Genomic DNA, 27,876 nt, shown 5'->3' with positions numbered 1-27,876 from the left:
CATGGCACGTGTGGGCGCGGTGGCAGAGGAGTGACCCTCAGCAGCTCCCCCAGAGCCTCACCTGGGCTCCGCCTGCCCTGCACCTCTCACCCAGCAGACGGGTGGGTAAGCGGTACCCAGCACCTGAGCTTCGGCCACCACGGCAAGACAAACCAGGCCGAGAGGTGGCAGCCCCCATAGCAGCTTCAAGACAGCTTTTTAAATGCTGGGGGCGCCAGAGCTGGCAGTCCTGATGGTCAAGCATGACCACCTCACACACAGCCTCTTAGATTCACTGCCCAAGTTCACATGTGCCTCTCAGTTGCATAGTTAATGAGTTCGTACACTTTCCTGTTAGAGTTTTTCCTGCCCCATGGGAGGCCTCCCTTTCCTCCTCACATTCCCACCCAGGATGCTCTAGGTAACCAGCCTGGGGCTCCTTCACCGAACAGACACACATGGTGCCTTGGAGGAGCTACATAAGATCTGCTTGCTACATTTTAGGTTAAAATACTTAAAGGAATCTTTAACATAATTGTTATTGGTAAAATCCATCTTTTATGTGCAAATGGCCATGATAGAGGCCGAGCTTCTCCTTTTGAAATGTTTTTTAGAGATGGAAACGCTGTCATATTGAAAATCTCAGTCATCATTAAAATTGAGGCATGCCGTGCTACTCACTGGTTTCTGCTGCGTAAAGATAGGTGATTTATAAAGCTGGGGATTAGAGTGGTCTGTTGCAAGAAAAACAGTTGTCACTTTGCTAGTTCATTCTGATTACGTTTAACTAATCTGTTATTTCTCACCGAGGGTACCGCTGTTCTCCTCTGATATAAGCTGGTGTTGCCTGGATTGTCATGAGTGAAGATCACATCCCAAGAGTAGGAAATGCAGACAATAAAAGAGCAGAGCACTTGCCCTAGCACAGGGTTGACTACAAGAGAATTTACAGAAAGAAGGATGGAGACCGAGTATCAGAGACACTGGGAATTCACCACTTTGGGATAAAATTTTTGAAAGCTAGAGATTTAAGGTCATCCTCTTTTCAAGAAACTCAAGAACTACTGAGACCGTGAATGCCTCTGTAACTTTGCTGGTTACTAGATATTATTACTGCAGCCTTTTATATCTACTAGGCAGAGTCAGGGGTTCTCTCTGAAGAGGGGTATTTCTCTACACATCGAATTTACCCCAATGACTAATTTCTCATTTCTAAAAGTTCTATTTTCTTTAATATGTGGGATCTTTTACAGTACGACTTACTTTTTTGTCCTGTTTGCTGGCCCTTGGTCGATCTGAGAGCGCTTCTTTTACAGTTTCTATCTGCTAATTCTAGGATCTGGAGGTCTCAGAGTGGCTCCAGCTGCTGCTGCGCTAGCGCCATGAGCGCATCGGCGGTGGGGCATCAGCTAGGATCTCGAGTGTGGCCTGGGCTGAGGATGTGCCCGCAGGTGGTCTTGAATTTGCAGAAGCCAGCAGCTGAACAGAAATTCTCCTTTCCTCAGGGGTTCAGCTTAGAGCCTGGTCCTGGTGAGGCCGCCATCCTGACGGGTACCCTGGGGAGGCTTCACGCGGCTGGGCAAGCTGTCCTATTGCCCCCCCCACCCCCCGCCATGGACAGACGCTTCTTCAGCCTTTCATAAAGGGCAGTTTGCGGGGGTGGTCCTGGTTCATTTCTCTCCCTGTCCATTTTCAATTCTGAAGTCAATTCCAACCCTTGAAGATTTTCCTAACTTTCTTGGGAATAGAGCTCTATATTTAAAAGTACATTAGATATTTTATGCAGCACTTTCTATCTACCGAGTGCCTATAGCTTTCGGCTCTATACTGGGGACACAGCAGTAAGTAAGCTGCCCCCGACCACTGCCCTCCTGGGGCTTCCCTCCTGCCCCTCGAGGAGTTTGGCACAGGAGTGCTTCCAGGTCACCTGGTTGCTCTATGGCCAGCTTTACTTTTTTTTCCTTTCCTTTTGGCCATGCTGCATGGCTTGCAGGATCTTAGTTCCCCAACCAGGGATTGAACTTCGGCCCTCAGCAGTGAAAGCGCCGAGTCCTAACCACTGGACCACCAGGGAATTCCTCCAGCTTTACTTTTTCTTTTTTTTTTCCAAATAAATTATTTTTGGCTGCATTGAGTCTTCGTTGCTGCGCGCGGGCTTTCTCTAGCTGCGGCGACTGGGGGCTACTCTTTGTTGTGGTGCACGGGCTTCTCATTGCAGTGGCTTCTCTTGTTGTGGAGCACGGGCTCTAGGTGCGTGGGCGTCAGTAGTTGCGGCACGTGGGCTCAGTAGTTGTGGCTCGCGGGCTCTAGAGCGCAGGCTCAGTAGTTGTGGCGCACGGGCCTTAGCTGCTCCGCGGCATGTGGGATCTTCCCGGGCTAGGGATCACACCTGTGTCCCCTGCATTGGCAGGCAGATTCTTAACCACTGCGCCACCAGGGAAGTCCCAGATTTACTTTTGAGTTACATGCTACTCTATACATTTAAAATATGAAAATCCTCCGTATTTTAACACATTTGGTACCAGCCCAAAGCTCTGAATTATTAGATGTTAAAACGAGCATTGAAATCAAGCTGATCTTTTAAGAAAAGCAAAGACCTATTAATTTAGTTTCTACATATTACACTATTTCGTTTGGTTGTCATCTTAATAAATAATTATATAAACTTTTTATTTTGAACAAATATACAGGCCTCCTATTTCACTGTCGTTTGATTAAAAATGTGTTCCTCTGAACCTCACCTTGGAAGGGTCACAGAAAAGGACCCTTTAAGTCCTATGAGGATGTTCATCTGGGACATTTGATTCACCTACAGCGGCTCCCGTGTCGTCTGTGGAGGCTGGTCAACGACAGAAACTTCTAGATCCTCCTCATCTACAACACATTTTCCTCTTTTCTGGTCTATTTTTGCTAATGGAACATTAAACTCTATGGACAACTAATTGCTCCTTGTCAGGATGCCGTTACTCCAGTGTTACAAAAGCAGAAATACAAACAGGCTGTGGCAGAAATTTCCATCCAGGGCCACACAACTGCCACATTCACAGCATTTTCACGCAACACAGAGATCTCCGGAAAATACATACTTCCCTTCATCGCCATGTTCCCAAAGGTTAGATTCTGAAACCATTCTCTGCGCACTCACCTGAGATTCTGATTAGACATCGAACGCACTGACCTCGTCCTGCGCAGACTGTTTACGTGAACGGACACCCTCCGCAGTGGCCCCCAGGCTGTGGGCTCGTGTTCGTCTCGACACCACAGCTACCTCCCTGTGTTACTTATGGGAAGCCCGCAGCCCACACCTGCCCCTACGTGGCGTGTCCCACGCCGATTTACACTGCTAATTTCCTGGCCATCTTCAGAGATAGTGGCTTATAAATTACTTTCCACACTTAAGGAGACAACTTCACTATCTCGATATACCAAAAACAAAATGAAACAAACAAAAAAAAGGCTTTTCATTGTAGCCACTTATTAGACACTAGCAACACTACTTTCTAACTAGGACTCTGTTTCACCTGTATCCCTGTGACCTCATCTCCCGTGACTTCCATTTTGTTCTGGCCGGTTTTGCTACCCCTTCTTTCCAAAGTGGTTTATCGGGTCAACACCTGTGCACACATACTTGGCATAAACCCCACGTCGTTTTATCGAGGATGGTATGTCACAGCTGAGGCCGAAGGGATAGCTCGTTGATTAAAGGACAAGAGGAGGGGCTCAGGAGAAGATCTCTGAGATTTCTGACCCAGAAACTCAATCCTCTGGGCACAGGCTCGGTGTCATTTATGTGTGTAATCTGACCAGTGCCCGTGCTTGGCTACTCCTCATTCAGAACTATTTTTAAGGCACCCCACACATTCCAAACCACATATTCCGTACCCTGCTCTCCTTAACAGATGGGAATCTCTCAGCAGATTTGCCGGGAGCCACAGGGAGCAAAGTCAGGGAAGAATCCAGTGCCACATGAGAATCTTGCTGATATCTACCGAGAGGAACAGGCAACAGCAATATTGGTCCTTCTGAAGTCTGGTTGTTCTCCTCTGAGCAGTTAACTTTTGTGTGGTTGCATTAGTAGGTTAGTGGGTGTTAGCAGGTTGTGACTCTGGCTCTCTCTGGCTGTGACAGTTCTGAGAGGCTGGGTAGATACACCTTCCCCTCCCAAGCTTATCGTGTGCGGTCAGAGGGGCAGGCCTCTCACTGCACAGACCTGTTACCTGCTAACACGGTACCCTGAAGTAAGGTAGTTTTTTTCTTTTTCGCCTTGTTGTTATTACTGCTGCTACTGGTACTGCTAGTACTAGTAGTAGTTAAGTTTGGGTGTTTGGCCAAACACCCAAATCTTGTCAAATAAGCACTTAACTTCTTTCCCCTTTCCCCAAACTTGAAAATCTATAAGGCAAAAAACATAGAAAGCACTTCACAAGTGGAACTTGAGAAATTGGAATTGAGAAATTTTCTGAACTTCAGCTTAAATTCAGAAAGTTGTTTCTTCTTTTAAGCCACTGATCCTGGGTGTCCTATCAGTCCCTCCACCACCCCCTCCGAGGAGCTAAGGGCCAGGAGCTGAAGGAAATTCACACGTGTACAGGAGTAGTTAGCTGTGCAGACAAACCATGGTCATTTCAAGGGCAATGGAAGAGGTAGTAAAGAAAACTGCTAATAAGGGGGAGGGATGGATTGAGAGTTTGGGATTAGCAGATGCAAACTACTATATATAGAATGGATAAACAAGGTCCTACTGTATAGCACAGGGAACTATATTCAATATCCTGTGATAAACCATAATGGAAAAGAATATGAAAAAGAATATATATATATATATAACTGAATCACTTTGCTGTACAGCAGAAATGACATCCATGCCATGTGATGTGTGTCTTTAACCCAGAGCAGCTTCCCTGCTACCTGACAGAAGCTTTGTGCACTGTTTCCATTAGAGCCTCACAGGAAAGCAATTGTTGGCAATGAATTCGGTTACATTTTCATTAAAAGGTTTTAAGAGTTCTGCTCCCTAGAACGGTCCATTGTACAATTCTTTAATCCAAAGTAATATTCTAACACCAAACTGAGCAGTCTGTCAGGGTGATATCCACCCCAGGGACACAGCAGCTCCACTGAGCCCCAGACCCTACAAGCGATCTCCATGCGGCTCTTCTCATAAAAGGGAAAGCTATGGAGCCATCAGAGGGGTCCTAGAATATGTTTCATCTTTTAGAAAGTATTTTAATATACAATGTGTTTGCATACATAATTGAGTTTTCTCTTCTGTGTGAAATGCCTTGGTGAATGAAAAATGAGAACAAAGGATGTTTAACTCCTGAGTAATTCTATTTCCCCTTCTAGGAAATGATGCTCCTGGACCTTGCCTTTCACTTTGAGTTTTTTTTTACTTCCTGCTTAAAATGTATAAAATTAAAGGAAACCAGACAGATGCTTAAAAGAAGAAACATTCCATGGCAAGATAGCTGGGCATACAATTAGTCCCCCTGGTGATCTGCATTTGGAAACACCGCCCCCAAGGAGACAGAGCTCGTGTTGGAGGTGTCCAGGCCCAGTGGGCACCAGTCCCTGCTGTACAGGCAGCACTCCTCCCGGGAGGGGTCGGGGTGGGGAGAGGACTGACCAGGCCTGAGGAAGCGGTTCTGGACCCAGTTCCACCACCAGCCGGCTGGGGGGTGGGGAGAATTTGCTGACACTGCTTCACACTCCTTCTTCTCATCTGCACAATGAGGGGATTCGTCTGCAGATCCCTTGTGAGCTACACTGTTCAGTGACCCTAAGTCACATGGCAACAACTAACTCTGCTAATGGACCTATTACGAAGGTTTAGTTTTCCCACAACATGGTTTGATTCAACGAAGCATCTTCCTCTGTCCAGAACCACTGCCAGTTTCTGAAGCTCTGCAAAGCACACATGTCTGGGCAAGCGAGGAGCACACTCGTCACGCCCACAGGATCCAGCAGGGCCTGGGGGCGTGTGGAGAAGAGCCCTCCGACACTCACCAGAGTGAACCAGACGGTGGTTACGTGGGACACGCCCTGAACGGTGTATCACAGGAAAGAGGGCTCCAGGGACAGGACCAGGGAGCAGCCCGTGGAAAACGAGGAAGGGCCAAGGTGGGCAGAGAAAATTGGTGTCGACACCCCGCCTCTGGCCATGGGTTTTGGTGCCAGTACCCCGTGTGCAGGACAGGACGCAGACGGGCCGGTCGTGGTCTTACGTGTCCTATCATTTGATGTACTCTGATTGGCTAGTTTTTGCTCATTTTTACTGTATATTTATAGTTATAAAATCATACAGGAAAAAAAAGAAAATCGGTACCAGCTACAGGAGCCGCAACACTCCTCGTCCTCTCTCCTGCCTTTTGGGAACTGCTGATGCCTCAAAGCTGAATGGTAACATCCTCGCTGGGACTGATGAATGAAGACCCTTCATCCCGACCTTTTCTGATGCATAACATGCGGCTCTAACCCTGCAGTAACCTGCCTCAACGGGCAGTACCAGAGCCAGACACTCACTCCTCGGGGCCACCTGTCCTTCTGTACTGGGTTGAATTACTTGCAGGGAAGAGCATTCACTGAGAGGACAACTGTTGCATACAATAGAGTATTTGTGGGGGCTGCGAGCTTTGTGGACATGGGTTGCTATGACAACAGACTGCTGAAGAGCCGCCGGGTCAGGAGAGCATCCCTGATTCTGCCCTACGACTGGAGCGCCGGCATGGAAAACGTGGGGCGGGCCCACAAAACACAGGAGGGACATGGCCTGGTTTTCAGTCCTGCTTTCCTTACCGTCTGACAAGAAGCCACAGAGCACTCCCCAATCAGTCTCATATGCTTTGCCCGAGGACCCAGGAGAACCAGTCCCCCTGCCCTCACCCTGTATGGACCCCTCAGTTCAGTTGCATGCAATGGATTCTGATTCAGTTAAGTCTCCCCTGGTTCCGCATCGCCCCCCCTCCCCGTTCCGTAGGGGCCTCGGACCCAGGTAGGAACCCTCACACCGACACACGGCGAAGGAGGGGTGGGAGGGGGCGTGGCCGCTGGGACCCGCCCCTGCTGACCTCCAGGTTGAAGCAGCTCTGGGCTCCGGGCCGGCAGCTCCCCGCGTCCCCGTCGGCTCGACGGTGCAGCTCCCGTGTGGCTCGGAGATGCAGGGGCCCCCGCTCCTCCCCTCGCTCCTGCCCGGGCTGCCACTCCAGCTGATCTCTCAGTTTGGACTGTTAGGTGCACGGGAGGGATTTTTTGTTTTTTGTTTTTGTTTTAAAATTTTAAACAAAACACAAAGGACAAGAGGGCGGGGTGGGGTGGGGCAGGTAGACAGACGGCTGGAAAACTACGGGATGAGGAAAAGCATGACCAGAGAAACCAACGTAAACACAGCGGCCTCAGAGAGAGGAGAGAACAGAGCCAAGATGAGGCTGAGCAAAATGGCGGGCTGAGAGATCTGAAAAGCAAACAGAGAAACAGGGAGAAGAATGCAACACGCTGGTTACGAGGCGCATGCGATGGGGACGCATGAGTCAGACTCGCCCGCAAGCGCACTACCCACGAAGGATACGGAAACAAGGCTCCTGCTGCTTCCTCTCTGTGGTCGCGCAGCGAAAGCCACAGTCCAGGGCGGCGCACGCGAGAGCAGTCCTGGGGCTACTCCACTCGCCGCCCGCTGCTCCGGGGGTGCCATCAAAACCATCCTTCTCTCCGCCGCGCTCCTCGCCCGGCCGGGCTGTGTCGCAGAGGGAGCGGGTGGGCTGCCTACGGCCTTCAGGGCTGGACTGTCCCTGGGGCAGTGAACCCAGGCAGGGATGCACGCGCTCCCGGGAAGTCCGCTAATTATCCTGACCGTGAAGAGCGTTTGTACTGCGTCTTAAACTCCTCTTTGCTTCTTCGTTGGGATGGCTGGTCGTTTGGGATGCCAAAAACAAAAAAAAAGGTACAGACTGCGACGATCCTAGCGCTGCCAGCAGGATTAGCCTTGTGTCAAGAGGGAGGACCTCTCAGCTAAGAGCAGCGGCGGCGCAGTTAAAAATCAGAGGAAAAGGGGGAAAGAAACAAGGAGACAAAAGAGAGCGAAACCAAATCAAACCAAACCGTGGGGAGGGGGCGTGAAGGAAAAAAAAGGAGAAACCCAACCAACAGAAAGGCTTTGGTTGAAACTTGAGGCTTTAGTACAAGGCAGGTGTGCGATCATAACCAAGCAGCCGTGAGCAGGGTGAGCTGGAGTGCGGCAAGGCCAGCGAGGAGGAGGAGGAGCAGGAGGGAGCAGGGAGGCAGAGCCGGGAGCCCCCTTACCTGCAGGTCCGGGCCCAGCTCCTTCCCCAGGTTCCCGACGGGGGAGTCCCGGGACACGGAGGTCACAGAGGACAGGAAGCTGGAAGACTCGGTGAGGTGGGGCAGAGGGGACAGGCCCTCCCCCAGCCGCTCCACCTGCTCCAGGAAGGCCTGGAGCTCCTTCCTGAAGGCCTTCATCCTCGCATTGAGGGTCCCCAGCAGCTGGGGCTCCTCCTTGGCGCCGGCTCCCGACGAGGCCCCACCGCCCTGCAGCGCTGCGTCCGTGAAGCCGTCGGTGTCGTTGATGATGCGCTCCACGGTCCGCTCCAGCCGCTCGGCCTCGTGCCTGATGCTCGCCAGGCGCTCCGAGTCCTCCCGAGCGTGGAGCAGCTCCGCCGGGCACTCACCAGCCTCCGACGGCCTCCCGCTGCCGAAGCCCGACGTCTTCTCGAAGGTCTCCTCCGAGTCGCTCTCGCCGCCGATGGGGCCCTCCCGCCGGGGCTGCAGCGCGCGGCCGTCCTCCCCGTCGCTCTCTTTCTTGCCCGCGTCGCTGTCAGCGTCGCTGTCGCGGGGGCTTGGGGCGCGCGGGCCCGTGGGTGCGGCCGGGTCACAGCGTGGGGCGCCCAACAGCAGTGCTTGGTTCTCATGCTGCAGCGTCAGCACCTTCCCGCTCAGCTCGCTGATCTGCAGCCGCGCCGCTTGGAGCTCGTCCTGCAGGGGCGCCCCGCCGCCCGCGCCCCCCGCCAGCCACGCGGGCTCCGGCCGCGGCTCGAACTTGAACTTGCTCAGCTCGTGGGTCAGCTGTCGGTTGTGGTCCTCGATCTCGGAGATGGACCTCCGCAGCAGCTCCGCCTCCTCCTCCACGAACTGCAGGTGCCGGCGCAGCTCTGCGGAGGACTCCAGGGAGTCCCCAAAGGGCGAGGTCGGAACGCCGGGCAGGGGCTCCCGGCCCGCGGTGTCTCGCTCGTGCTGGCCCCGCAGGTCCTCCATCTCCGCCTTGAGGCCCCGGTTCTCCACCTCCAGCTCCACGATCTTCCGGCCCAAGATGCTGGCTTCCTCCTCTACCAGCTTTAGCCGCAGCTTCAGCTCGGCCTCCCGAGTGCTGGGCGGCCCGCCGGCCTCCCCTGTGGGGAGGGGGCTGTCCACGTCCCCGTAGAGGGCTTTGTACCTCTGCAGCTCCTGCTCCAGCCCGTCCTTCTCCCGCCCCAGCCTGGCCATCTTCCTGAGCATCAGCGAGCCCTCCTCTTTGGCAAACTGGAGCTGGCACCTCAGGTCGGCACTGTCATCCTGCCAGGAGAGAGCAGCCCAGAGGAGGGTTATTTGAAAATACCAAATGTTCCTGTTTTTGACGATTTCCCTTGCACCTCGCCCCCTACACACGCACACACAAAACACCAATCTTCACGTCAGTGTGTGGAGTCGCTCGTTAGAGGGACCACGACAGAGCCAGGGTGAGCCCAGGGCCTTCATGGGGGCACCAAGGACTGCTGGTGGTGGCTTTGTCACAGAAACAAAGGAAACCAAACAATTAGTTTGGAAAAACGTGCACACAAAAACCATCACCCAGGAGATGAGTGGAGAGGAGTGAATGAGATGAAACCCAGCCCCGTCAGCAATGTGGCGACCCACCCCCGCCCACCGTTACTTTGTGGGTCCACCCTGACCAGTGAGAGACCCCAGACCCCTTGCTCAGCCTGGGGCAGGTAGACAGGCCTCTGTGGCCACTTCCACCTGTTTCCACTTACCTCCTACCTCATCAGAGGGGCGGGCCAGCACCTCACAGGTATTAACAGGATGGGGAGGCCAGGTGACCCCAAATGAGAGCCCGGCTTTGCTGGAACCTGAGACACGGCAACCCAACGCTCCTCCTCTCCTGCCTCCCCTCCCGCAACGAATCACAGGGATGGCATGAGGACAAATCACGAGATGATGGGCATGAGGGTGCTTTGGAAGCCGAGTTGCACAGTAAGTACCAAGCTCTGACGGTTAGTATGAAATGGTTACTGCAAACCTAAGCCCGGGTGACTCGCACCCTCTCCCCACGCGAACTTGACTTTGGTTACGTTCTGCGCCTTTAGTGGCTGTAACACAGCAGGAAATTAAACTCAGAAACCCAAGGCAAGGTGTTAACTGGTTTAAAACCTGAGAAGTGGTGGTCATCGGGATCCCAGAGGATTCTGGAGGGTCACCGGAGCAGGCTCGCGGCTACTAAAAGCCCACACTGCTCGGCTGAGGTCAAGAAGGCAGTTTCTGGACCAACTGGAAAGTGGACTCTGCCTTCGCAGCGCAGGTCTGAATGCCCTGAAGCTGCGTGAACTCTTCACATTCAGTGGCTGGCAACAGTGACCAATTTCATGAATCATTCCTCTTTGATTGGCTACCAAGTTTCAAAAGGCTGTCATGGGGACAAAGACTTAGGCAGAGGCTCCCCCTGCCACACAAACTCAGTGATGCGCTGGGTGGTGGTCACACCCCGTCAACCCAGGGGATGGAGAGTCATCAAACCACAGCAAGTCAGCCCCCTGGGGGGGGATGACTCTTCCAGATCACTTGTGCGCAAACAGGCCAGCAGGGCTGGCGCAGCTTCATCCTCAGAGAACACGGCTCATTCTCCACCCTGTTCTTGCCACTCGCTTACCATTGGGCAGAAAGACATAGAAACACCTCCCCGGGTGCCCCCACCTTTCCTCCTTCCACCCCTAGACCCCTCCTGCCCGAGCCACAAACCCATGGAAGGAAAGAAAAGCAGAGTGACAGGTAAGATTCAAAGAAAAATCACAGGCCAGCTGTGAGCCAGAACCACACGGAAAGCAGCCCTGGTGCTGCCTGCGCGCCCTCTGAGGGACTACCTCTCACGCCACCTCTTAGCAGAGGGCCTACCGGTCCCGCTCCTTCTGTACGTGGCAGCAGGGGCTGAGCGCAGAGCCCTGGGGAACCGGCTCCTTATGTCCAAAGCAGAACCCTCAACTCAAGCAAGGTCGTTGTGAAGGTCAAAAGGAACAGCATATAGCTGAGTGGTTTGTATGTGGTCAATCTCCACACTCCAGCACGCTGAAACCAACCTTCTGCTTTGTCTGAAACTCAGTTTGGGGAAAAGGAGCCAGTAATTCTGTTTTGGTTTTTTTTTTTTTTTCCTGTTTGCACGTCAGGAGAGTTATATATAAATGTCACTGGGAGAAGAGCATGGTCTTCGTGATCTAAGAACTTATCACATTAAGGATCCGGTTTGTTTTTGGTTAGGCAGACATAACAAGGGTTTCTGTGACTAACTAGAAATAAAGCTGTCTGCCCTGCTCAATGGAGCAAGATGGGTTATCACTGCTGGGGTAATGATATATATTTTTAAAGGGCCTACCTAGAATACACGGGCTGTAAAAGACATACTATATTTAATCCTAATACTAAGGGGGAAAGCATACTTATTTGTTGATTCATTCATTCCTTCGGTAAATATTGAATACCTACTCTGTACCAGAAATTGGCATGTTAAACAACCCAGTTTCTTAGAACTTTTGAGAGTAGAACAATCAAGAGCATCTTTTCAATTTTTGGTAAACATAGATTTGTAAGAAATCTATTGTATCCAAATACACAGAGAGGTCTTTGTTGTCACAGGAAGGAATGGAGTTTGAATAAGCTAAAATACATATCAATGGAGATAGATTGTCAATACTTTGTAAATGAATCAGTTTGGGGGTGACAAGTCTGGGATAGGAAGACCCTTAGCCCCATCATTAACTTGATAGCCAGTGTTTGTCCCATGTCCAAAATCACCTAAATGATCCTATCTCCCCGGAAGCACAGAAATTCACCTTCGTGCCTGGGGACAGTCGTGGAGATCGGAGAGGAGATTGTTGCCAGCCACAAGGGAACTCCACCTCCAGCCCAGGACTGAAGCCTGGGCGGACCCAGGGATGTGCAGGGCCCCAGCCGTAACCCGTGTCCTGACCCTACTTCCCTGGAAACTCACAACTGGTGAGGCCTTGAGACGGTGGAGGCCAAGGGGCAGAGTCACCTGCACGGTTCCGGACGCTTTTGTCTCAAACCGAGATCAGAGAGTCTCAGGCCATCTCTCCTGAGGGCTCCCCCCAAAAGTTGAACTGAGAAATCGGGGAAGGCACACGAGAGGCACATGGAGACTGGGCCTTCCCCAAGGGTTCTGTACTTGGTTGTAAGTACTCATCTGGCCCCGCTTATACAGGTAAAAAAAAACCCCAGAGAGCCCTCAAATTGCCTTGATTTCTAGAAACCTCACACCATCCGCCCCCACCCCCTCTCTGCCATTCCCCACAGTCTGATTATAAACTACAACCATCCTTCTCTGTCTCCTTGAACTTAAACCCAGGTCAGGTAAAGAAACAAGATTCTATGATAGGGCTTCCCTGGTGGCACAGTCGTTAAGAATCCACCTGCCAATGCAGGGGACACGGGTTCGAGCCCTGGTCCGAGAAGATCCCACATGCCGTGGAGCAACTAAACGAATGCACTACAACTACTGAGCCTGTGCTCTAGAGCCTGCGAGCCACAACTCCCGAAGCCTGCACACCTAGAGCCCGTGCTCCACAACAAGAGAAGCCACCGCAATGAGAAGCCCACTCGCCGCAACTAGAGAAAGCCCGCTTGCAGCAACGAAGACCCAACACAGCCAAAAAAAAAAAAAAAAGATTCTATGATATACCCTAGTGAGTGTCCAATTCATAGATTACCTAAGGATTGATCAAATATCCAAAAAGCCTTCCTGTTCCTTAAAGAAACTACCCACATACGAGAAATTCTACTAGATGATTAAAGCGTGCTTCATTTCTACGCAACACCCATGCATTACTAGGCCTGACTAAACCAAGACTAACGCAGTTTTTGACAGAAAGGCCATCTTTGAAGCCAAGGGAGTGTGTGGCTTATAACAAAGGGATCAGACTTCCTCGCTCAGTGGAGGCGGCTGGAGCAGTGTTTTTGGGGGTGGGTGTGCAGGGAGCTGGGCTCAGCCTATTCTGGGGCGGGAAGCCAACTCCTTCTAATAAGATGGGGAATCACAGCCTCAGCTAAAGCAGCACGGGCTGGATACCCATCTTATCTTTAACTGAAGACTTTCTAAAACTCAGCCAAGACTCCAGGGGAGGGGTCTAGGCTGATCTCAGGCTCTGGTTTCAGGAGATGGTCCGATAGCTCAGGAATGCAGCATGAAAGCAGGTCCAGTAACCTTCCCACGTGACACACCTGGTGCAGGCAGAGAAGGCAAGCAGGGCATGAGGGGGAGGACACACACAGGGCCACCGCCGCCACCACCAGCGGAAAGGCCTTGACAAGCGACAGAAATATATCGCTACGGGTATATATTCTTTGGCTTGCAAGTCTGCCGTCTGGCCAGCCCCCCCAGCACTGACTGCGCGTGCGCCTACCTTGCGCCGGGGCGCCAGTTTCCTCTGAGTTCTGGCTGCGGACCTGCAGTTCCCAAGGCGCTCCGTTCCACCGCTCTGCCAGACAGAAACTCCTCGCTCAACGATCCCGCAGGCTGGGCACTTCACCTGCTCCCGAGCCCGGGCCTCCCCTCTGCTGTCCCCAGCCTGACTGACCCTCGGGTGAGTGCACTGCACGCTGTCCACCCCGCGATGGGTAGAGATGACCCTTTTAAAGAGAAGCTCTCCCCTGGTCAGGAGCCAGTACGTTGAAACAGACTCAAAGCCCAAGGGGGCTGAAGCTCCCAGTAGTGGGGACGACAGATTTTAATGTCGCCCTTCTTAGCGGATTCCAAAGTGAGATTTGGGGAGCAGAGACGTGGAGAACAGTTAACCTCTGGCATTCCTCCTGCTCACGCAGCCAGGCCCTCCGTGAAGGCTGCTCTGGGGATGGGGGACTTTGGAGAGGGGAGAAAGCAAAGGGAATCAGGTGTGGGATTCACAGCGAGGTCGGCCCCGGGCCTCGGAGCTCGTAGTTTCCTGGACTTACTGCATCTCTCTATAATTAGTCCTTGCCCTGAGAGCTCAGGAAGCTGACACCCCAATGATGCCTTGTTCTCGCCAACACCTAATACTAGCAGGTTTTTTTTTTTTTTTTTTAAAAAGAAGGAATCCAGAAAAGCGAGTGTTCAGAAAAGCTAAGGAAGTTCTGAAGGCCACATGCCATGTGCACAGAAAGGGCCCCACTCTTACCACCTTGGAGAGAACACCTGGTTTTCAATTAGGACAATTTAAGACACCCTTCAGTTTGTGCGTTAAAAAAAAAAAAAACCAACACTCAAAACGATGGTTTATGGATGACCCGACACAACGGCAGCTGTGCTATTTTACTACTTTACTGTGTGAATGTCTTCGAAGGCCAGAACGCCTGCCACCAGCTGTGAGCACGGCAGAGCCCTGAACGGCACGCAATTATGCGTTACTGGCTCAGGAAGCCAGTTTGTTCCTTTCCTTCTTGAAGAAACCACCAGCTGATCGGTGCGAGAAACAAAAGAGCTGTTGGTTTGGGAAGACAGTTTTCACCCCCACAGAGGCTTTGGATGAGTCCAGATGTGTGGGCAGCTCATGTTTCTTTGACGATATTAAAGGTGACACTAACACTTGAGAAAATTCAAAATGAGGAGACGTCGTAACATGAGAGTAGAACGCTGCTTACCTGAGTGAAGGCTTTCTTCTCTTTGTACATTTCCCGGCTGCCTCTTCTCTTCAGGGAACTCTGAAATAGATCCAGGTGACATTCTGTTACGGAGGGGGGGGTGTCACACGTGGGAGCCGGCACTAGGTGGCAGGTCCCCACTGGGAGGGGACATACACAGTGGACAGAGGCTCTTTTTGTCACTGGAATCAAGAAACAAACTAGAGTCAACAATATAAAGGCAGTCGGGGGAATTCTCTAGTGGTCCAGTGGTTAGGACTCTGAGCTTTCACTGCCATGGCCTGGGTTCCATCCCTGGTCAGGGAACTAAGATCCCACAAGCCATGCGGCGCAGCCAAAAAAGTATGTAAATATAAATATAGAAGAATACAATACAATACAGTAAAGGGAGTTGGGTGAGCTCAGGGAGGTCTTCGCATCCTGAGAGGCTTTAAGTCCTGATTATTGGATTTGGGGTTTTCCCCAATCCTTCAGTTTCATGAAGGAGGGAGTCTTGGGTCATTGTGACTGTGGAGGGGAGACGGGAAAAGGAAGAGGGTAGGAAGTTTTGGGAAGAAGGTATGTAATGTTTCTGGAGCTGCCTTACCTTACGAATTATGTTTTGTTTGGGCTAATATCAAAATCAATTGCCATTTCCTGAGTACCTGTGGTAAGCAGTGAGGTAAAAAGTGGTCGGAGGGAGAGACGGTGGCCCTTGTTTACGGAGAGTCCAGGTTGCAACATTCTCCACGAACCCACACCAATTCCTGATTAAACATACCTCTTAGGTCTTAGCGAGTTCATCATCTCGTCATGTGGGAAGCGGCCAGGCTGGGTCCCAGCCTAGTCTTACATGCGTTACAGCGCACCTTTGCCTGCTATGGGCAAGAAGTGTGTCTGAAGTCAATCAAAGGACCAAGGGACGTCTGAGACAAGAGCACAGGGAGCCAAGACCGTTCCCGCTCACGCAAAGTGCGGAGACAGAAAGAACGGTTGGACGGAGAGCCAGAAGCTCTGAAGGGAAGACAAAGGAACTTGAAACCTGAAAGGATGGATGTAATCACAGCACAAGTTAGAAGAAAGCAGTTTGGAAAGTTAAGAGACTCCCCCCACGGCCACCCCCTTCCCCTCTGCAGCTTCACCTGAATGAGGGGGACCGGGGTCCCCTGGGAACTGACCCAGAGAGGGGCAGTGCCCTCTCTGCTTCGTACCTTTGCTGCACCCCGCACACCACCCAGCCTGGGAAGGAGGCTCTTCTGCAAGTCGCCTCCGTGACATCAGATCTTACGTTAATTCACTCAGTTCTGTGTACATTACAGTGTCTCCATGTCAGAAGGTCAGACCGTGCCCTTTATTGGATGAATTTCAGGGTTAAGAAACAATTGAAATTCTAGCTGCCCCTCAGCCTCTCGGAGGCTGGAGGCCTGGGGAGAAAGGTAACTGAGAGAAGGCATGAGAAAGTAGAGAGTCAGCATGGGGTGTGAGCGCTCCCCGGCCAGCCAAGGGGGGTGGAGGCTTGTTCCTAAACCCCAGCTGCAGAAGCGGCTTTCTTTCCTTTAGCTTTTTCAGTAAAAGCAGAGTCAGACTACAAAGAGAACCACCATCTCCTCCAACAGGTGAAGTTGAGCCTGTCTTAAGAAGGGCTTGAGTTTTTGCACCCATTGTAAGTAGGTTTTCCAAGATTCTTCACGCTGCAGTGAAGGAGTTTCTTTGATCTGAATGAGCCGAGTGAGATGAACGCTTCTGAGGATTCACTATAGAGAAGAGTTACAATAAAGCATCAGGGAGAGAGGCTGTTCCCGAGGCTTCAGCCTGAGGGGTTTAATTCTGGGACTGTGGTCGCAACCAGGGCCCACAGTGACTGCAGCAAGCCTGCCTTCTTGCAAGCCGCCCGCCCGCATCACATCTTCCAAGGAACGGAAAACAGATTCTGCACTTGCTGAAAGAAAACTGTCTGGAAGCCAGAGGAAAGCTAGAAGTGGAGACAGAAGTTTCTGAAAATCTATGCAGAATCACGGTTGCTGCATTTCGGTGCTGGAGGAAGGGGCGCTTTCTGGGGGAACTCCTGCTGGAGGGGCCCGGGCACAGATTCCTCTGACCTACCCGGGTGTCTTTTTCCCTTGCCCCGCCCTGAACAAAACTGCCTGAGTCCCGTGATCCTTCTAGCGAATCAGGGAACAGGCAGGAGTTTGTGGGACCCCCGACATAGATCCCAGCCACAATGGCAACTACAGCAAAAAACACTGCAAGGATTGAGATTAACCAGCAATAAAGAAACCAGAAAACTTTGGTGATGGACATAAATGAATGCTAGATGTTGTCTGATGGGAAGACCTATGTTACAAAGATGTCACATTTTTCCCAAATAATTTTATAAGTCATTTTAACCAAACTCCTCTCTGTCTCCATATATACATAGTGCAACATATATACACACAAAAAGTATGTGTGTGTGTGAGTATATATACATACACACACACATACTTTTTGTGTATTTGTAAGGGAGATAAGAGGATGGAAGGACTTGACAAAAAGATTAAAAATTCAACTAGATCAGGGATAGGCAAACTTTGGCCGTCAGGACCAATGAACCCACAGCCTATTCTGTGACTAAGTTTTACTGGAGCACAGCCTCATCTATGGATCAGAAAAAATAGATCTATACCATGTATTTTTAAAAATTCCAGATGATTTAAAAATCTAAATGTAGAAATCACACACACACACACACACACACACATACATACACTCAAAATCCCAGAAAGAAAGAGATGAATTTCTATTTGTTCTGGGGGCATGAACTTTATAAACACAAGAAACAAAAGCTGAAACATCCAAGGAAAAGATAGAGTGGATTTATAAGATTAAAATATTTTTATATTATCAAAATAAACCACTTACAGTATTAAAAAGCAAATGATAAAATGGAAAAAAAGATTTTTCAAACCCAAGACAGCCAAAAGAATACTATTTGGCAAGCAATAAAACCATCTTAATAAGAAAATAAACAAATGGCCAATAAACATGATGACTAGTAATTAAAACAACAAGGTATTGTTTCTCACTTCGAGATTTATGGACCAAAAGAAGTATGACATCCAGTGTTCGCAAGTGTCCCCAGAGGCATCCGCCCCCCCACCGATCAGCATGAGTCAGGGGCCGGCGGGGGGTGGGGTGTGTGTGTGTGTGTGTGTCCTATAGCACTTCCAGTGGGCAGCTCAGCCTGACAAGTGCATATATCGTCAGCCAGGAACCCCACCTCTGGGAACGTACCCTAAGGAAAAACGCAAAGACCTGTGTGAAGATTTGAATGAATCAAGAGTGCTCGTCACAGTACCTTTTATAATAGTAAATGAATACCGCGCAGGTTATTAAAATGATGTTTTTGAAGAATACTTAAAGATTCCAGAAATACATTAAAAGGAAAATGCAGATAACAAACACCATGTGTTTTGTGACTTCACTTTATATCTAATAAGTTATAAGTATGCATATGGGGAAGGGGGGTGGGACGAATTGGGAGATGGGGATCGACATATATACGCTACTGATACTATGTATAAAATAACTAATGAGAACCTACTGTATAGCACAGGGAACTCTGCTCAATGCTCTGTGGTGACCTAAATGAGAAAGAAATCCAAAAAAAGAAGGGATATATGTATACGTATAACTGATTCACTTTGCTATACAGCAGAAACTAACACAACATTGCAAAGCAACTATACTCCAATACAATTTTTTTTAAAAGTATGCATATGCATTACATGTGTATGTGAGAAAAGTAAACTAGAGAAATGTATATCAGAATGTTAATAGTGATCCTCTTCGGATGACAGAATTAAGAGTGAGTCAGTAATTTTCTTTTTTGTGGCTTTTCAAAGTCTCCAAATTATCTACAGTGAACACTATTTCCTTTGCAATTAAAAAAAAAACAAAAACAGGAAATTAGAATCCGTTTGTAAAGAGGTCAGAGGAAAGAGGCTATCGCTGATGTCCTACGTAGGGTTTCAGTGGCGCTTCATTAGAAGTTATCTGCCAACTTTTGGGTCTCTTTCCATAAGGTGATATTGTTTTTATTAGTCTGGTCCTTGAGGTATGACTGGTACATATACGGTTGGTGAAAAAGACCAGGAAGCCCCCTGAGGGTAGCAGGAACCAGCCAGGTACCCCACGGCACTGCAGGCAGGTGCCAAGCCATCCTGAGCCCCCGGCCGGGGTGCAGGCCCCTCTGCGCTTGCGCCCAGGCAGGGATCTGTGCTCTGGGTGCACTGGCTGGGGACCCTGGGTACAGAAGAAGTTGTATGAGCATCATGGCCGGTTCACCCCTCTGGATGACTCAGATCCAGTGGAGTGTCTCTACCAAGAAACAGTAAGGAAAGGGGTGAATGCTGACTATCAAATAAACACAACCCAGAAGGGCAGCTCGCCTGTGATTCAGTCCACTCTTCCTTTTTAGTCTGGCCAACTGCCAGCAAATCAACTCTCAATTCCTATTGAGAAGGGGAAAAAATTGAGTTTGAATCCAAATTGAATCCATCTACGCTGATGCATTTGCTGAGTATTGAATGTGATTAAATAAAACATGGAGTTAGGCAATTTGGACTTGAATGTCAATTCTTAACGCTTCCTACTTGAAGTGAGCCAGTTTCTTCCAAGCCATTTCAGAAAAACTAACAAGCTCTCAATTGCTACAATGTTTCAGAGACAGGCTTTGGGCTTGAAATTTAGATTGGGAATAAAAGGAGGCAGACGAAATTTAGAATGCTGTAAATCATGAATCAGTATGGGAAAGAGTAGGATGGAAGCAGAAGATTTCAGAATTCTTACAGATTCTTATTATTTAGAAAGTTGTTTGGATTTGGGGGGCTGATTTGCAGCACACAGTTATACCATCAGAATAAGAAAATGAAGGTGCCTAGATCTTCTTCCTTTTAGGAGGACATTATCAAGGTTCATTTCACCCACATTACAGTTCTCCTTATGTTAAGAGAGGTGAAGGATAGGGATTACCAGGTTCTCCTTCAGCCGGAAGCACGAGGTCCCCGCTGGCAGACATTTCCTTCCCTTTCGTCCTCTCCACTGGCCCCTAAACATCTTCCAGGGAGACTGGTTCCCTTCACTCTGCTGGAGTCAGCTGCACCACAGTTACACTGCCCCCTCCAATACACAAAAGCCCCTGGGATTCTGTGGAAAACCCTCCAAAGCCGCAATGGGAAGGACACCTTTCTCCTCGGCCTGCCTGGGAGGATAGTTAGGATATTAACAACTGCCTCTTGTTGGATACTTACTCGTGCCAGGCCCGATGCTGAACTTTCTCGATACACGTAACCTAATTTACTTCTCACAGAGCCCCGAGATATAGGATACGCTCTTATCACTGGTTAACAGACAAGAAGACACAGAAGTCAGGTCATGTTTCAAGGTCCCCCAACTTGGAGGTGGGGCACCAGCCTGACCCTGACTCCTAGCCCTCTGACCCCCCAGAGCCACGCTCCAGGCCCGACAGCCCAATCTCCCCATTTGGTCTGGTTTTCTTTTTGTCTTCTTGAGGCTTCTGAGCCCCAAATGGCTGGGGTTTTTTCATCCAACTAGTCTCTCCTTTCTTTAGCAAAAGAGCATCAAGGACTATTACAGGAATGGTTGCAAACTGCTAAACACTCACGAGGTACCTCGAAGCAGTGAAATATTTGCCAGCGCTCTTGATGATTTCCGAAGGATCTGAGGCTGCAGACAGCAAAAGTCCTTATTTGGAAAAGACAGAAAACTCATTATCAGAGGACAAAATACCACAAAGTAAATGAGGAGAAGAGGAGGAAAGTTATACTGAGCCGCTTCAGCAGAAGAAAGGTACAGCCATCAAAGTCGGAGCTGGGTGGGGATCCCTCAGCCAAGACGCAGAGGGGGAGGCCAGGGGGGCAGCTGCCCGGCCACACGCCACACCGTCCAGGGCCACGAGGCCCACTCGGACGGATGGGGACCGCCAGCACACCCAGCCTATCAGACGCCACTTTCTCCTGGGAGAAGAAAGAACATGATGATAAAAATGACAAGTCGCTGCTCATGCAAATTTGGGGACCGTGACACATACATGATTTGTAATAGTGCTGGTGGATTCATTTTAAACCTCAGAGACACGTGTCTGGAGGCCTAGTAATCAGAAAATTGCTGGTTAAACCATGTCACAGCACAGTACTCTCAACCAGACATCACAAAATAGAGATGGTAAAGTAAAACTACAAATTATCATTAATACGCGAAAAGAAACATGAAAAATCATGACTACTGGAAGACCAAAGTGATGACTGCAGCAAAAACAAAGTGTCTGTTCCCCAGATTATAGGAACCTCAACTCTCGTTGTGCACATACACATGTAGGCCCTCAGCCACACCACCAAGCATTACATGAAATACTGAATTAGAATCCACATTTCAGAAGCCTCTGACTCACTTAGTAGGTGATCAGTAGGCCCTTGGGCATTCACGGAGTCTGAAAATCTATAGAAATGTTTCCCGTTTGCCTGTCAGAACTGAAGAGAAAGCTCGTGTATTTTTACAAATAATCTGTGCCTAGCTCCCACTGGTCTCCTGGAAAGAAATATACTCGCCCTTCCTTCAAGAGAGGCCAATTATTTCCTATTCTGATGAAATACAGAAGAGTTAGAAGTACTTTGAAAAACAAAACCAAAAAATACAAATAAATAATATATTCAAGTGTTGCCCCCTTTTCAGAGAACGTTCATCACTGATTTTTTTTTTTTCAGGTGCATGACACATGAGAAAATACTTGGCGCTCAAAAAGAGCATAGGGAACAGTTCTGATTTACTTACGGTTCTATTTCATAATAATCTGCCTGTGGACCGTCTAATGTGACTTGAGTATTGTACTAAATAATAGACCTCACTGTTATACTGTTACAATGTATGCACATATTTGTCAAAACTCAGGGAATATAAACTTAAGATGAGTGCATTCAGTATATGTAAATTAACTCAAAGTGTCAGCAAAAATTAAGCTCCAGTTAACAATGTGTCTTGAGGGAAAAGTGAATTGGTGTCTACATTTTCAAATGCATCAAAAAAATAATATGGGTTAATAGATGGATGAATGAAGATATTTGATAAACAAATACAGTAAAATGCTGAGATAGAATATAGGTGGTGACTATACAGGTGCTCACTAGAAAATTCCTTAAACTTTACTCTATGTTTGAAAACTTTCATAATATTCAGAAGAAAAACAAGCACGTTTCCAATTTCACTGAAAACAGTTGATATAATGTTGCATCGCCATTATAAGGGATTACTAAAACATTTTAATGACATGAGAAATTTCCCACAAAATGCCAACCTTTGAAATGCAGGATGAAAAACATAAATTTAATATAATCTCATCAAGATTAAATATTTTTGTCTTTGAAATGTTTAGAAGCAAATATTACACTAAAATGCTAAGAGGTCTTATCAATGGGCAGAAGAATTATGAATGACTTCATGTTTTTCTTCACAGACTTAAAAAATTTCTCTGAAAGAGTCAACATTCATATACTATTTTTTCAGATCAGAAAAGATGTTACATTTTGAAAACAACAGAATTGACTCGTGATGCAAACGCCCGGCTACTCCTAACGCTGCCGTGGACAGATCTGATGGACCGAGAGCCCCGAAGGCAGGTAGAAATGAACAGGAAATGAAACTGGAGGATTAGTCCCCCGGGCGGGATTAGCACTGTGCGGCTGGGGATTATCAAATGCATCTTTGCACAAAGGACAAGGAAGGGCCTAATGGACATTTGGGCACGGCAAATGGCTCAGATTCTAATTGCCCTCCCGGGCTGACGGCTTCCTCTCCAAGACGCTCCCCCGCAGACCGAGGCCGACTTGCTGACCGACTAGCTGACCCACGTCTGCCCGGGAGCCCTGCTGTCCGCAGCCACCGCTCAGCTCCGTGAATCACCCACCAAGAGGCTCTGAAATCTCCAAGTGTCCCTCCTAGCGCTCTGCACAAAGCCACTCCCGTCCCTTGGGTAAATCTTCAGCGATTCTCATCTCCAAGCTGTGGCTACTTGGATTCGCAACTCTGACACCAAGCACACGCTCCACGTGTTTTAAGGGCAGCGGGGACGCCTGCGCCGTGATTTCACAAGGGAGCAAAGGCTCTCCGTATTCTCCATGAGCCTCCAGCACCTTCGGGGAACTACAGATGATTCAATTAGCCGAGACCAGGCCCTGACCTGCGGGAAGAGGGCGGGATGCTGCTTGCTCTTGCAGCGTGAGAATAGCCCTGGAGGCCTGAGGGCTGCTGGGGCCATGGACGGGGCCGCCAGCCCAGCCTGCTGAGCTGGGCCAGCAGTGAGCGTTGCGGGGAGCAACGTGCTCCCAGCGGGACGTAACCCTGGGCTCAGGACCCTGGGCTCAGGCCGGGCCGGAGCAGCAGAGGGAGGGCGGCCCTGCACCCCCTGCCCAGCCGGACCCAGCCTTGTCCCTGGACGGCCCCAGGCAAGGCTAGAGCTATGGGGCTAGGAGCAGGCCTCCTGTGGAGGAATAAAAACAGCCCTGGTTCAGGTGATTAAAAGCAAAGAAGCCAGGTTTACTGTCTAGGTGGTACTGTCTTCTTTTGTGAACACACAGGCTATGAAGCCGGCCGCCCCAAACCACACATATTTCTGCTAGCAGATGACAACACAGAACTTCCCAGACGGTGTTTACAAGCCCGATCGGCTGCCAGGCCAGGTGTTTCCACTGCAGCCCCTCAACGGCCAGAGCAGGGTGGCCAAGGTTAGAGCCGCCATCACTTGCAAGTCCCCCCTCGGCCCGCCAGGCCCCAGGCTCTGACTCAGCGACCACGTCAGAGAGCCCCAGGAGCCGTCCTGCAGCCCAGTGGCACTCCCCGCGGGGAGCTCTCCTCTCCCCCAAAGAGCCCCGACACCTCTTGTCTTGCCGAGGATGGAACATCGTGGACGAGACTCTCTGGGAACGATGGAGGTGGCCTGTGAGGTATCATTCCACGGCCTGGCACTGGGGACACGCAGGGCTGCAGGCCTGCTGCCATCTTGTGTGTGGCATCTGCTTTGTGCTGTTGCAACCACTGCAGTCTAGCTGCTCGTCTTCTAAATGACACCAAATCTGTAACCCGCTTCTCCCATGAAAAGCCAGTTGGAGAAAATCCAGATGTTGTTAGATGTTTACACGCAAGCCATCAAAACAGAGAGGACCTCATCTAGGTATAAAGGGCAAGACCGTTCTTTATTCGTGGAGAATCTTACGACAATGGCTCCTCCCTGGGCTGCCTGTAGACCCATTTGTGCAATCAAGCCCGGTTCTAATGGTTTCTGAATTGACACAGGAAAGAGCTTGATCAGGAAGTACCATCTGCCTGAAAGCTTGGTCCTGCTTCCTCCCTGGACGCAGCTCCCGTGGCCGTTCCTGCTGGGACAGGCTGCTCACCCCTGACAAGCCTGCGTACCTGCCCTGCGCCATCGCCTGCCCAGGGATGAGAGCAGATGTGCCAGGTCCTTCCAACCTCTAGATTCTCAGATTCTGCCGTTCAGCAAAACCACTCCCACCCAAAGCAGACTGGGGTCGGGGAGGGTGACACGGGCCTGGAACCGCACAGGTGTTGGCACCGCACCAGGATGCACAGCGGGGCTCGTGGTCCCCCAGGACCGGGAGAAAACCGAGGCTTGAAAGGTTGCCCAATGCGCCCAGGACATCAGGAAGGTGGGGGGGTGGAGGGGGGAGTCCCAGCTCCGCCTGGGCTGCTTGGCTGGACTCGACCACCACAGCTGCCTCCGGAGGGCAGGAACGAGGCCACGGAGAGCTCGGAGTTGAGGGTCTCTGCTCTGCCCACGCAGTTTACATAAAAAGGAAATTCTGATACGCGGATGAACCTTGCAAACATTACACCAGGTGAAATAAGCCAGATAAAAAAAGGGCAAACATTGTACGAGTCCACGTATATGAGATACCTAGATCAGGCAAATTCATACAGATGGAAAGTAGAATAGAGGTTCCCAGGGACTGGGTGGGAGGATGAAGGGGCAGGGGAGAGGGCGGCTATTATTTAATGGGTACAAAGCTTCTGTTGGGATGATGAACGAGTTCTGAAAATAGTGGTGATGGTTGCGCAACACTGTGAATGTATTTAATGCTACTGAATTATACACTTGAAGGGGATTAAAATTGTAAACTTGATGTTACGTATATTTGACCACAATAAAAAAACTAATTATGTCCAAAATTAAGAGCCAGGACAAAGCACTCCCAACAAAACTCTGTGGATTGCTCTAGCTTCCGTTTTGGGTGTCCCTGTAAGGTCCCTTGATTGATTTCACGTTCCATGTGTACAATACTATACATTCTTTGTCTCCTTTTATGGCCAAGAAGCTAAGATTAGCCAGTACTGCTTTTAACCTGTAAAATATACATTCAGATGGACTCAAACTGTTTATAAAATGTTTTGAAGGCAGCTTTTAAACTGTGACCTAAGTCTTAGCAAGCTTTTTCTCCAAGAGACTTTTTTTTTTAAACAATGGCACACATTAAAAAATTTTTATTTTATTATATCTTGAAGGGTAGTTTCTCCTCTACTGATGTTTCAAAGTCACTATATTTTAATCAACTATTACTATTACACGCATGGTTTCTTCATAAGAAGTCAATACCTTCTCTCAGTGATTGTAATTTATTTGTAGAAAAAAAAAATCTAAAATTTACCAGAGAATACTAGTGGTAGAAATTTTACTTGTTTTCACAAGAGTTCAAAATCTTAACACTCAGTAGAAGCAAAGCACGAGTACCTTCTACGATATTTTATATTTGCTTCTTATACATACACACATATTTTGCTTCTTATGGAAATAGAGGAAGAAAAAAATGAAAAGGGTTAAGGAAGTTGGAAAGAAGAAAGGGAAGTGAATCCAAGCGTTATGTTCTGGTTCCAGACAGAGCTCTGGCTGACGTGGACCTTGATCTCAGGGTCAACCGACACGTCGAGACAGTGACCCAGCTTTCTGATGGGGGAGTCAGGCAAACCTGATGAGGTGACAATACACCCACTGGAGGGTCGTCATCAATGTATTGTGTATCTGATGACGTGTTCCATCAGAGCCAACGCGATCCGCCATCTGTCCTCACGGCATCCCCACTGGGGGGGTGTTACTATTCTCATCTCAGATGTGAGGGAAGCTCGGACAGCCTACTTTGCAGGATCCGCACCATACCACTCCCAGCCTGACTCCGCACAGAAGACAGGCCGCCTGGGTCCTCGCCGCTGCCACTGCTCTCCCACTCCAGGTGGCCTGGGAGTCCGGCCCCCAACCCAGCAGAGGATGCAACAGGGAACAGTGCTCTGCCCTTCATGTTTTGGGGGCGCAGAGGGGCCAGAAGCACAGACTAGAGTCGTTTCACGTTCGCCTCTCGTACAAATGGGAGAAAGGACTCCATTCTGTAGCGTGCCCAGTGAGCAGACCAGAGCCCCCTGCGAGGCGGCCCCTGGAAAACCCTGGGTCCCATCCCATGCACCGCCCTCTGTTGTGACCCCCCCTCAGCTCCCCCACTGTCCCCTCTCCCCCCTTCCAGCTTGGGGACCCTGCAGACCTGGTCTAGTGTTTTCTGGGTTACTGGTGGGCACAGAAATATACTATTATATATTATAATAATATATTATAATAACAGCTGGTCATGTATGGATGTGACACCCTAGAAACTTATGCCAGTTACACGCTTCTCCACAAATCCTGGGTTGGAGAGGACCACCGCCTTCTAATTAGTGTCTTATGACGGCTGGCATTCTGCTCTGTGAACCTCCTTTCTTCCCAGGAGATTGTTTCCACATCGTGACAAACGAAAGCCTCTCCAGCTGTCCCATCAGAGAGGTCTCAGGGGGTCCTTGGGGGAAACAGCCCCATGACAAAGTGAGAACAGAGAAAGGACAGGAGAAGGTTCAGCAGCTCTGTCGGAATTCCTCCCGAACCCGGCAGCGGGAGACCAGCTAGGCCTGAGGATGGACGAAAGCGCTGAGCTCAGGACGAATCCTGAGGACCCGTCACGACTTCCTCCTGCCTGCCTTCACTTCCAGACCGTGAGCCACACGGATGGATGCGCTTCACACACAGGCCTGCTCGGCAGCCTGACAGGCTTTACACTGAATTTCAAGGCACTCAGTGGAAAACAGTAGGGAGGTTCCTCAAAACACTGAACAGAGAGTTGCCATATGATCCAGCAATCCCACTCCTGGGCATATATCCTGACAAAACTATAATTCGAAAAGATACATGCACCTCTATGTTCATAGCAGCACTATTCACAATAGCCAAGACATGGAAACAACCTAAATGTCCATCAACAGATGAATGGATAAAGAAGATGTGGTATATATATACAATGGAATATGACTCAGCCATAAAAAAGAATGAAATGATGCCAGTTGCAGCAACATAGATGGACCTAGAGATGATCATACTAAGTGAAGTATAAGAGAAAGACAAATACCATATGATATCACTTATATGTGGAATCTAAAATACGGCAAAACTGAACTTATCTACAAAACAGATTCGCATAGACAACAAACTGGTGGTTGCCAAGGGGGAGGGGGTGGAGGAGGGAAGGCTTGGGAGTTTGGGATGAACAGCTGCAAACTATTACATATAGGATGGATAAACAACCAGGTCCTACTGTGTAGCACAGGGAGCTATATTCATTATCCCGGGATAAACCAAAATGGAAACGAATATGAAAAAGAATATACGTATAATTGAGTCACTTTGCTGTACAGGAGAAATTAACACAACACTGTAAATCAACTATACTTCAATTAAAAAAATTTTTTTTCTGTTAAAAAAAGCGCTCTGCATCATTTGTGTGTGCCGTCTGCTACTTAAGTCTTTCCACTCAAGGCACTTTTCCTCGCAAAGTGATCCCCCAAGTGCGGAATAAAACAGTAACCCCACCCCACAAATACACTCCCCTTCCCTCTGGGTCCTCTCCTTCTACTCCCCTACTACTGCTATCCTGGACTGAGGTTCTGGAG

General features: G+C 49.5%; 1 protein-coding gene across 1 annotated transcript in view; it reads right to left on the bottom strand.

The window, feature by feature from the left end:
• Positions 1-27,876, bottom strand: part of MTCL1 (microtubule crosslinking factor 1) — a 131,319-nt gene that overhangs the window by 44,421 nt on the left and 59,022 nt on the right. The window contains 3 exon segments of the mRNA XM_082353462.1: positions 7,047-7,202; positions 8,275-9,540; positions 14,866-14,925. Of these exon segments, the coding sequence (XP_082209588.1) occupies positions 7,047-7,202; positions 8,275-9,540; positions 14,866-14,925 (1,482 nt within the window).

Source organism: Balaenoptera borealis (assembly GCF_965194805.1).
Source record: "Balaenoptera borealis genome assembly, chromosome: 14".
NCBI classification, from domain to species: Eukaryota; Metazoa; Chordata; class Mammalia; order Artiodactyla; family Balaenopteridae; genus Balaenoptera; species Balaenoptera borealis.
The sequence above is the reverse complement of the archived record's forward strand: the minus strand, read 5'-3'. Positions and strand labels throughout refer to the sequence as shown.